Source organism: Austrofundulus limnaeus, unplaced genomic scaffold, assembly GCF_001266775.1.
Source record: "Austrofundulus limnaeus strain Quisiro unplaced genomic scaffold, Austrofundulus_limnaeus-1.0 Scaffold596, whole genome shotgun sequence".
In the NCBI taxonomy this organism is placed as follows: domain Eukaryota; kingdom Metazoa; phylum Chordata; class Actinopteri; order Cyprinodontiformes; family Rivulidae; genus Austrofundulus; species Austrofundulus limnaeus.
In genome coordinates, this window is record NW_013952998.1 from 232,658 (window position 1) to 244,714 (window position 12,057).

The window sequence follows — 12,057 nt, forward strand, 5'->3', positions numbered from 1 at the left end:
ACATCAAAACATTCCCCATTTGATGCCCAAACCGCACCTTGAACTACAACTTCACTTTGTTTCTGACGACTTGTTCTCACCCAGTGGGCTTGTTTTTCTTTTGAGGTTTGAGAATTTATCCACGTGCTGATAAACCCAACAATTCCAGGCAGAATGTTTGAGTTGTTTTCAGAGTCATCAAACTGTAGTTTAGTTTAACAATGAGGGTCCCTGTGAGCTTAACCCTCTCTTCTCTGGGATATCCCTCCCTCATTTCTTTGTTATTTACATATCCATGCACAGAGGACTTATTGTTTTTCTCTGCACCAATACAGGCTGATGAGTGAGGATCACTGCTTTGTGTAACTAGTAATTTACTTTTAACTGAAAAAATTTGTTCACTGGTTCGGTTTTCTGCTGACTGCAAGGTGTTGACAGGTCTAAGCATCAGTGACAAATTTTCCAGAAGACAGGAAAGGGTAGGCTTCTCTGGAAACTGATTCTTGATACTCATTTCTAAGAAGACATCAATCCAGCATCTTGTTCTATCTCTTTGACAGAGAGAGGAGGGAGGAATGTCATCTGAGGCGTATTTCAACTTGACTCCGGTGTGTTTGTGTAGGTGCGAGCGCAGCAGCTCAGGTGAGGAGGTGGAGATGAAGACACCACTCAACAGCTGATATGTGAAAGACGAGCTCTGATCTTGGAAAAACAAAACAGAACAACAACTGTCTCGTAAGAGTTTTCCAGCAAAATTGCTCTATTTTCTTTTGCTTTCTGTCTGATTTTTCATTAAGTTCTTGTTTGGTGCTCCCAGTTTCGAATTCCCTTTAATCTAGTCCCATTATTCTTATTTTGTTTGTGTTCTGCCACTAAATAAAACCTTAACTTTGATAGTTATTTGGGGCTACCTTTAAGACACTGTACGTTGTAATAATCCCTTCGTTGCAGCTAGTTAGCGTAGTATAATGTAATATCAGTGTTTTAAATTTATGGATGGAACGGCTGAATTTCTAAAACTTACTTCTAGCTCCTGGAAAGCTAACTTAATCTATCCCCTTTAATAAAATAAAATTGTTAGGCATTTTATACCAGCAGTCTATTACATTTTTTTCCTTTTTCTTCAAAAAATACCAAATATAGCATTTTACCACCAAAAATGTGATTCCTAAAAAGCTAATAACTGAAAACCTGTCATAAAAATGATCAACTGAAGGGTGATGCTTCTCTCAGAGCTTTGCTGGATTGTTCTAATTTCTTAAAATTGTATCTGACTGGGCTGTGGCTGGCAACTAGTTGTAAATACAAAATTGTGAGAAAATATGCTATTTTTAATTTAGAATCTCAAACTCCCAGTAAAATTTGGACCAAGATTTGCCTGTAGTTTGCATAAAAAAATTTAAATACTACAAAAACTTAACTGAGAAAGGTTAAAAACCGTTATGAGGACACTGACTACCGGTATTTTAAAAATGAACCCTCTGTGAATGTTTGGAGACATTTTGAAAACTTCCCAGCAGTCAAAGTCCAATCTGATAAGAGCATTAAAAACAACTTTTAGATATAAACTAGAGGCAGATTTTTAAAACTTTTCTTTTACGCTTCAATTTGTGCACTTTTTCTTTTGTTTTAAGCACACACTGTACAATATGCTGTCATAGTCAAGTATAACAATAAAAGTGTGAAAAAGGCAGCCAAAATCCAAATGAATACATAAAAAAATCTAAGAATTTGCTGATTCAGATTATCTTCAGACAGTTACAGGAAAGAAAAATGACTGCTTGGAAGCAAAATCCATGGAAATGGAGGGGTGTCCTTGTTTTATCGAGGGGTTTCCATGAGTTTTTCTTCATTTGCTTTACTTAAAAAATTTTTTTAAAATCCCTGGAAGGCTCCAAAACATGGACTTCTTGGAAGACTCCTCAGATGTGATTTGTGCAGTAAGAACCAGTTTGAACCAGCAGACACTCGGCTTGTTTTTGTAGAAGGTGGAGCGGCAGAAAGCGATTATCATCTGTCAGATACAAATGAGTGACAACACTTAAAGAGGGCGTAAAGTTTCTTTTTTTTTTTTTTAAAGATGTTTATCTCAGCCCTTGTTTTCCAGCCAATGTGTTCAGCAGTAATACACCTGGACACATTTGTAGGTCACAGTAAACATAGATTTTACCAGAGATAATTATAAAAAAAAAACCCAACGACACAGAATTAGATTCCAAACATTATAAAATCAGCTCATGTTTAGAGCAGCTACTGGCTATCAATATACCTACACAGGAATTAAAAGCTTTTCACCTCACAGTACTGACATTTCAAAAATATTTTCTCACAGACAAGTTACAAACCTAACTATTTTCTCTGCCTTAATGCAGCAGAGGTAGGCACCTGGCCAGAGGAAGTTTAAACAGCAATAAACGTGCCACTCACACTCAGTTAATTACACCTAACTTGAATTAAAGCCAGTGGGAGGCCCGCCAAACTGCTGAGGTTCATTCGAGAAGGAATTTTAAAAATAAATCAAACTTTTCACCTGCTTCTGTTACAACTTTGTAACTCAAGGTTTGGTAAACCCTGATGTCCTTTTGAGCCAGCAAAAGATGATGGTCAAAATGTATCCTTTGACTGATTTTACACGTTCTCACTCCCGACTCGTCAACATATTGACACTTGGTCTGTGTACAGTTTTGACATGTCGGGTACCCCCCTAGCGTCAGTCCTTGCCGCCCGCGGTTTTTCCGGGTTGCGTCACTGAGGGGTCTTTGGGTTGGGGGTCTGGGGTTAATATGAGGGATCAGGATTAATGGTTAATTTTAGGTATTGAAGTCGGGGATAGGCTGTATATTGCTAATATAGGTTAAATTTAGGGTCTGGGATGGTTAGTTCTTGGGCATTCTCTATATTTTCAAAAATGGTTAATATGAGGGATCAGGATTAATGGTTAATTTTAGGTACTGGGGTCTGGGATAGGCTGTACAGGGCTAAAAGAAGTTAAATTTAGGGTCTGGGATGGTTAGTTTCGCACATTTCCTACCCTTTAAAAATATGACAAGGCGCTTGTGCTCCTCCGCCTCAAGAACTGACGCATGGGGGTACCCGACCCGTCGAAACTGGACATAGACAGCTACCTGACCAAGCGTCAATATGTTGACGAGTTGGTAGTGAGAACTGGTTGACTGATTTCACCAAACCAAAGAGAGGAGCGCTAACAGACCATCAAAATTCATAAACATGGAAGTATAGATTTGTTGTGCAGTGTCCATTATGCTTGGCTCAAATTGAAGGTCTTACACAGCTACGTTTTCAATACAAGGGTTTAACGCTGAAATTTAACTCTTAAATGTGCAAACTGTTCGTGGTGTTCATAAACAGGATCTCTAGGTCCAGATGTGGAGAGGACGGTGTCGAGTTTTAGATCTGCGCTTTCTGAATGATATTTCGTTGACCGCAAGAGTTCGTTACCTTGAAGTCTTGTTCATGAGTATGGCAGGATGAGGTGAGAAATGAACCAACAGGATGACTTGAGTGGCTGAAATATGGGCACTGCTCTAGTCAGTTGTGTTGAAAAAGTGTTGAAAAAAGCGTCTTAAGTTAATGGTCTATCTATGTCCAAACACTCACCTATAGTCATGGGATTTGGATCATGACCCAAACAACGATGTTCTAGAAAGGGGCTTCCTCTATAGMGTGGGTGGACTGAAAAGTTGGCATGGCGTCACGTGGTTTTTCAACATTTGTTTTCGCACACATTTTTCATAGCCCATGAGACGCACGGTGCAGGGCTCATGGGATACCCCTCTCGCGGCTGTGCACATCACATAGAGTCTAAACTCTAAAGGGGAAAAAATCAGGGGATATCAGAATGGAGATATCCATTCTGATATCCTCCATTACTTTGGCCCCAAATCTGTCATGGTCAGAGCAGTTTCTGATGATTGTAATACCTTTATAGGTGTCATGGAGAGTCATATAAATGGTTGTACTTTCTGACTGCCTCTGACCACTGCTTCTCAAAACTATCCATGTTGTTTGGACACACAACAACCGGCTTCTAGAAGCATTCTTATTTGAGTGCTTCTCTGCAAAACAAACACACTCACGAACTTCTGACCAATCACACATTACTGTATTTTCTAGGGGTGCACCAATGAATCGTCCAGCCGATTTCCTTACTTTTGGGAGATCAGAGATCGGCTGATCCTTAGATAAGATCGGTGGACAAAACTGGTGGAGAAGATCGGTGGAAAAGTTCGGCTTTTGTATCTCCACAAAGGTCTGAAAATCAGCCACTATCCTCCTACCTAATAGAGATGGGATAAATGGCTCTTTGAAGGGATCCAGATCTTGGGGAGCCGTTTGTTTCATAGAGCCGTTCAAAAGAGCCGTTCGATTTTGAACGTATTACGTCATCACGCAGGGAAATACGTCATCACGTAGCCGTACGTAATGACATAATTCCGTCACGTGGGTGGAACCATTTGTTTGTCAAGTGGAAACCCCCCTCCCACTTTCACCGTGAGCTTCTGTACTCCACAACTCCGCCTGTTTTCCATGAAAAAGCAAAGCGGGAGCGATTTAAATATGAAAAAATAAAGATTATATGAGGAATAAACAAAATAAAACTACAAATGGCTCGTTACTGCCTGCAATTCGGCTCCTATCGTTCGTTGTAAAGAGCCGTTCAAAAGATTTGGATTGTTCGCGAACGTCGCAGCTCTACTACCTAATATCCAGTTAAAACAAGTTTGTATTGTTTCAAGGTTATTGTTCAAAATATTTCAGTAAAAGAGCATTTGAACATTGAAGTTGTATTGTGACTTTACAACATCTGACAGTGTCAGCTATTTAAAAAAATTGGTATCGGCCAAAATCAGAATCGGCAGGTCAGACTTTTTAAAAATCGGAGATCGGCAAGAAAACTGGAATCGGTTGTACCTCTAGAATTTTTGTGTGCCAAGGGGGGCGAAAGGTTAGCCCAGGAGCTTGTGACAAAGAGACATGAAGCTGAGAACAAAATTATGTGATTTTCTTCACACAACTGTAACAATAAGAGTAAATTTCGMAGGTTTGGATGGACCACGCTGAGGCCTTCGGTCGTAGAGAAACGGTGAGGAGGAGCTCGGAGTCGAGCCGCCTCTCCTCATTAAAAGGAGTCAGCTGGAGTGGTTTGGACCGATGCCTCTTGAATGCCTTCCTCTGGAAGTTTCCCATCATGTCCCACTGGAAGGAGGCTACGGGACAGACCCAGGACCTAGATCCTGATGAAAGGATCACTGTTGCGTTCCATTTGTCAAAATCAACTGGTCCACCCATATTGACTGTTAGCCTGATTATTGAGCACTACTATTAGCAAATCATACTGATTTTGCAAGTTGCAACTGGAATGGGATAAAGTTGACAGCATTTCCAGATCCAAGTTCTGACTCAGAGATAAATTGAAAATATCCCCTCTGACCTTGAAACACCCTGTGATCCATCAGGAGCAACTGGAGAGGGGGAACTGGGTTTAGGGTTGACCAGGTTTTCCTGCTAGGAGTGGCAGAAAAAAATATGGATAAATAAATGTTATTTGCTAACGTTATCTTTACAAAAAATTTGTAACTTGAAATTCTGTATCCTTGGTATTTCTCTGTATATTAATTTCGTGCCAAATTCAGAGTTACTTTAACTGCCACGGTTTCAATAATAATAATAATAATAATGTAGCACAGAATAATAAATGAGCTCTGTAAGCTTGTTTCCACAGGTCCAGGTCAAAGTAGTCCGAGTTTCATTGATGTTAAGAAAATAAATTGTTGAATTATAATGTTATTATGAGATGATCTTTTTAGAGGCTGAGAGTGTTGAAGGACAGATTGTGGAGGATGCTGTTTTGTATAGGATGATCTCCAAGTGAAACTTATTTTCCTGATTAATTTAGCTATAATATTCCACTGGTTCATCAGCTGAGAATACTTTATTTTGAAATCATGCTTCATGCTGAAGTAGAAAATCTGCCACAGAAGCACGTGGTAGAGAGCTGGTGGGAGAAATAATCCTCTAAAACTTCAGGATTAATGTTGGCATGCAGTTCAAAAGGACAGCGCGAGCTGTGTTTTTACTGTATGAAGGGAACGTACTGTAAACTCACAGCAGTTCTATTTATACCCCGTCGTCCTTCTTTACAGGATGTTTAAGTAGAAGAGGCCTGTGGCGGAACAGCGTCAGCAGGACAGGTTAATGTCAGGCTGAGGGCTTGAATGAGGTCAAACTGAGCAGCAGAAACAAACAAACAAACAAACAAAAAATGGCCGGGGTAATCGTTAAAGGAAATGGACAGTAAGACAGACCTCTTTTAGGGTTTTTCTACTTGGTTAAAATGTTGGCATGCTCCTTTTTTAAATTAAATTCTCAGATAATAATAATTGGACGACCACATCCAGTTGATTCATTTTCGGAGTCAGTCCGTTTCAAGATGTCTGCCACAGCTAATAGATACTAACCAACACAAAAAACGGCTATAACTCAGTCAGTTTTATAAATATTAAGATAAAATTTGCTGTGGTAGTAGCTGAGAGTCATTCACAACTCATACTCTGAGCGCTGATGGATAGTATTTACAAGGTTTGAGCAAATCAAATACAGTATAACTGTACCTTCTCAACATAATGTGCTGCATTCTTTTTATATTTTAATCTAATTTGCTTGTATTAAACAGATCAGTGCATTTTTTTGTGCAACACGCATGCTWAAGTCGTTTTATACAACCACACATACCTTAAAATCACAAGTTATACCGTGACAGAATTCAGGCTCATTTTCTTGAAACATCAGTTTAGTCGTTGAATCGGTTCAGCGTTGCGGCTGAAGTGGTACAGCCACACAGTGGGACTGTCAGCTCACGACCATCAAGCCACTCGCTGAAGCAGAAGCAGGAACAGTGAGTTCCAAAACAAAAAGCCTCGACGGTTACAGTGGACACATCGTGGCTTTTGTTCCGCGTCCAAGCCTGATCTGGACGAGCTGCTGTACTCGTCATSGCTCGACCTGAAACCCAAATTCCCACGTCCTGCTCATGTTGACCCAGATCCGATAAAGAAAAGTTAAAGTTTATTTTCATATCAGAACAAATGAATTATTTTACTGTTTCTCTTCTACAAAACTGTAATTTAACATATGTGGACGAGATGGAAGAAAAGCCACGCATTTAGTGGTCAGTGCCGCCCCCTGCTGTCCAACTGCAGTAACAACAATCAAAAACAAATACAAACTCAACCCCTACAGTTAAATAACCACTGACCGCTGAGTTTGCTGACAACTCTTGCTGCCTCTTCAGCCCCTCCAGCTGCTTCTGCAGGTGGGAAACCTCGTCTGTCATTTGCCTGAAACCGTTTAAAAGTGTTTAATTTGTGTAACAGTTACCGACACTGGAGTAACATGCAGTGTTTTACCTGTGGGCAGCCTGAGCCCTGCTCACTTGGCAGCGGAGGTTCTTGATGGCTTCATGGCACCTTTTTTGAATCTGAAGCAGAGAAATACATCACATCATATTATCACAAATTAAAAATCCACTAAAGTCATATCCAGTCAGACTCATCTGCAGCACACTAAGACGTTTGAACACAAGTCCTACGATAGTGTTTCAGCTTACTCCTATATCTTTCTTTAACTGGACATGAGTCTGAAACTCTTTCTTCAGCTCCTCTCAGCTTTAGTCATTCGTCTCTAGAGATCTCCTTCAGAGCATCAACCTGTTTCTGCAAAGCAAAAGATACAAACGAGTCAAATAAAAAGCTGAACAAAAGAGACATTTGTATATTATTGTTTTTAACCTTGGTTACCTGCAACGTGTTTCCATTTTGATTCTCCAAATCTTCCTTCAGCTGTTTTATCTGTTTCAGCCTCTCGAGCAGATCTCTCTCGTCCTCCAGCTCTGTGTGGGCCTCCTTCTGGCTGGCAGCTGCTCTGTGGCCCTTCCTCTTGGATCTGTAAGTGTCAAACTAATGCCAGGAGAGGCTTCTCCTCCTCCTCACTTATGGCAATCTGGATTTCTGTGTTTTCCTCTCTGACGGTAGCACAGCGATCAGGCAGGACTATATATAAAATCTGCGTCTCATGTCATGTTACTCCATCTCTGCTTCCAGTAACATGACATCCCTCACTTTGGATCGGAGCTCCTGTTCTGCATCCTCACCTTTCTTCTCAACATCTAAAAGAGCTGCCTTGAAGAAGAAACACGTGGTCAAACCTTGATTCCTAACTATACTATTTCTGTACAATTATATTTATATTCCAATGATAAGTGTAATTCTATTGTAAATAATAATAATGACTGAAAAAGTATTTTTAAAATGGCCAGTTTAAAGATGTACTGTAAGTACCTGCAGGGAAGAAAGTATCTTTTGTTTTTCTTTCAGTGCCTCATTTTGGGTGCAGCCATGTTGACTGGTGTCCTCCACCACCTTGGTTATTTCCATCACTTTGTTGTCTAGTTTCTAAGAAAGTGACTAGCCAATGGCCAATATAAGACATTAAGAGAYTTTTTTTGTCCAGTTTGTAAGTTCCAATTATCCAAAATATAACAATTGTCCAAATTAAATGAACGTGTTTAGCAACACTTGAAATTAAACATCTAAAAACATATGCTGTGAATAGAAAAGCATTTAGGCTTGAAAATAGAAATATGAGCTACAGTGGGCTCATTTCAGCTGCTGCTGAATCCTCATTTTCCTTCTTATCAATATTTAGATATGACAGAGCAAGTGGCAAATATCAGCCAATTAAATTGACTGACTGATTAATTGGTCTATACCTCAATTTGTTTAATTTATTATTATTGTGTGTGACATTTATATATGCACTTTTACTGAGTTAACTACAAAATAACGCAGTATTGAGTAGGGGTGTAAGAAAATATCGATACACTGAAATATCGCGATATTTCATTTCCCAATACTGTATCGATATTTTAAAGCCCTGTATCGATTTTTTATTAAGCTTTAAAATGTCAACTTTCCTGCCAGCCGTTCATTTTTATGTTGTAGTTCAGCCTCTGACCACTAGTTGGCAGCAGTGAGCTATCACAATATATCGCCTTGCTTACAGTATCGCAATATATCGGGGTATATCGTATCGTGACCCCTCTGTCATGATATGTATCGTATCGCCAAATTCTTGCCAATACACAGCCCTAGTATTGAGATGTGAACTAGTCTGAATCAAACGGTGTCTGTGCAGCGCTGCAACAAGGTGGATATTTTCCCCTTTTCGTGGACTTTGCGTGGTTATTAATTTCATTAAGAAAAAAATTGTATAGGTCTTCTGGACGGGTTCTTCTYTAATGAAACGTTTCGTCTCTCCTCCAAGAGACTTCTTCAGTCTGAGAGTTTCAGGCAAAATTCAGGCTTTTAAGTCCTGACTCCGTGTGACTGATACTCACATCACATGGCTATCGTTGACACCTAATTAACACCTATTGTTAACAGGGGGTGGAGTGATACTGGCAATAGCCGCGCTGTAGGAGGGGGACAACTGAAAACGGAGGCTCCACCTCTGTTTAATGATGGACGGTCTTTCTTCACAAAAATGGCTTCTTTTACTCCTCTCTCAAAACAACGTTCCTCTCTATCAAGAATGAGAACATCCTCATCTCTGAAAGAGTGACCGCTGGCCTGCAGCCACTGTTCAAAAGAATGTCCCAACACAGACGAGCTACATCTAATGGCCAGAACTCTGCAGTTTTCACTCATTTACAGGCCAGCGGTCACTCTTACAGAGATGAGGATGTTCTCATTCTTGATAGGGAGGAACGTTGGTTTGAGAGAGGAGTAAAAGAAGCCATTTTTGTGAAGAAAGACCGTCCATCATTAAACAGAGGTGGAGGCCTCCGTTTTCAGTTGTCCCCCTCCTACAGTGCTGCCATTGCCAGTATCACTCCACCCCTGTTAACAATAAGTGTTAATTGGGTGTCAACGATAGCCATGTGATGTGAGTATCAGTCACATGGAGGCAGGAGCCTGAAACTCTCAGACTGAAGAAGTCTCTTGGAGGAGARACGAAACGTTTCATTAGAGAAGAACCCGTCCAGAAGACCTATACAATTTATTTCCTCTTGATTTTTTACCTGGATTACTGAGATACATCAGGACATTAATTTCATTATTTAAACAAACAAACAAACAAAACATTTCACACAATAAAACGATACAAATAAAACAAAATGAAAGGCAGCTGCAGAAGAAAAAAATTCTTATGATATCTGCTCCTTAAAAAATATTTTAAACAATGATAAACGAAATAACTAACAAAACAAAAAATTGCAATAAATTGCTATTCCCATTGCTGAAACTTTCATCTTGTTGAATTCTTTTAGAAAAATATAAGTTCGGGGTAAACAATAAAACTATACAGCTACTGTAAGTAGTATTAGTTATAGTATCAAAATCGATTTTTAAAAGAAACTATTAGCTAGTTGTAGCACCTCGTATCTAACGAGCTAATGGTTAGCGTTAGCATTAGTATGTTAAAGGTTTATACACATTTTTTTCTGGTAAAATAATTAAATTTATCTGATTTGATCATCTTACCCTTTTGCATTCTGTAGATTCTGACATTTTCGTTAGCAATGCTGGCTAACTTTACTCATACACATCTGTGCTAGCAGCCAATTAATACCAATAAATACTTCTACACTGTAGTTAATTTCTACATTTTCATTAATCAGAACTGGGATCAAACTACAATACCCAGAAATCCTTTCTTCTGTACGTTGTTAAGTACATCCGGTTTGTAAAGTGGAAATTTTTACTTTTTACTTTTAATTTCACTCGCCTAAATGTTTTGTCAAACGTTCGTCAATAGTCGTTTTTAACTTTTTTTAAATTTAGTTTTCAACTCTTCGGTAGCGACAGGTTAAACTACAATTCCCAGAGTTCCTTTCGTCTCTTTTTGACGCTACATCCGGTTAATGCTAGCTGTAGCAGCAATGCTGTTCTTTATAACTCGTCACTGTCACTAGACTTGTTTAGTTTTAATAAAATGTTCGTCAGTCACAGTTTTCGGCTGTGTTCTTTCTGTATCCGTGTCGTTTCACGCAGAAGAAGAGAAAACGAAGGATGGAGGAGGACACWGAGTTACACCACCAGTCCGAAATGTTTCAACATGGAAGTGCAGCACTGGGGTTCAAGAGTACCAAAACGCTACTGCCACCGAGATCTGGAGGATTTATACAACAATAATTCAGTCCAGAGATATCTCCAGCAGCTGATGGAGGAGTATGAAGTAGTCAGTAGGAGGCTACAGGAAGAGTTTGTCAGTGAGTCTGACAAAAAAACACTGCTGAAGAAACACGCAGAGCTCCTGCCTTTATCAAACATGTGTGGGAAAATTGACCAAGCCAGGCAAGACCTCCAAGAAGTTCATTCATTGCTGCAAAGTGAGTACAGCTTTTAAACGTTTGAACGTGTTTATGACACAATAAACGTGCAAATGTAAAAGTAAAGTAGCTATTACTGTGTTAACCTRCAGGTTCAGCTGGATCCACAGATGAAGACAAACAGTTAACCCTGTTGCTCAAAGAAGAGGAAGCACAAATATCCAACAAGATTCTGGCTTTGAACGAAGATGTGCGTCTTTTTGCTGTATGTATAGATATTTATGATTGATGGTTCCGTGTTAATATCATCTTTCTCTGCAGCTGATGAAAGCTCTGGTCCCCGTTGACCCTCTTGACTCCAGGGACGTCGTGTTGGAGGTTATATCAGGACGAACAACAGGAGGTATGAAAGAGAAGAATTGTTTTTTTTTTTTTACTACTGGTTTGCATCTTGATTCACATAAGAACCGCAGTTCTCTTTTACAACGATTCAGAATCCATACAAAACATCCCAAAATTGATTAAAAAAATGTCCACTGGCTGTTTGCCTCCATGTTTATAACCTTGCTGAGGACGCAGCTACAGTGGGGAGATCAAGTATTTGATACACTGTTGATTTTTCAGGTTTTCCCACTTGCAAAGCTTGTAGATGACTGTAATTTTTATCATAGGTACTCTTCAACTGTGAGTGATGGAATCTAAAACTAAAATCCAGAAAAATACAATGT

General features: G+C 39.5%; 1 protein-coding gene and 1 long non-coding RNA gene across 2 annotated transcripts in view; one reads left to right on the top strand and one right to left on the bottom strand.

Annotated features, from left to right (window-relative positions):
- Nucleotides 1-7,434: 7,434 nt before the first annotated feature.
- On the bottom strand, nt 7,435-7,945 carry LOC106531087 (uncharacterized). The gene is made up of 3 exons (XR_001311863.1): nt 7,797-7,945; nt 7,607-7,712; nt 7,435-7,477 (listed from the first exon to the last, which is right to left on the bottom strand). It is a non-coding gene; the product is annotated as an uncharacterized LOC106531087 (long non-coding RNA).
- Nucleotides 7,946-10,907: 2,962 nt separating this feature from the next.
- mtrf1 (mitochondrial translational release factor 1) overlaps nt 10,908-12,057 on the top strand; it is a 5,343-nt gene continuing 4,193 nt past the window's right edge. The window contains exons 1-3 of the mRNA XM_014026855.1: nt 10,908-11,389; nt 11,482-11,579; nt 11,651-11,732. Coding sequence (XP_013882309.1) covers nt 10,993-11,389; nt 11,482-11,579; nt 11,651-11,732 — 577 coding nt within the window. The 5' untranslated portion in view covers nt 10,908-10,992. The remainder of the gene's footprint in view (nt 11,390-11,481; nt 11,580-11,650; nt 11,733-12,057) is intronic.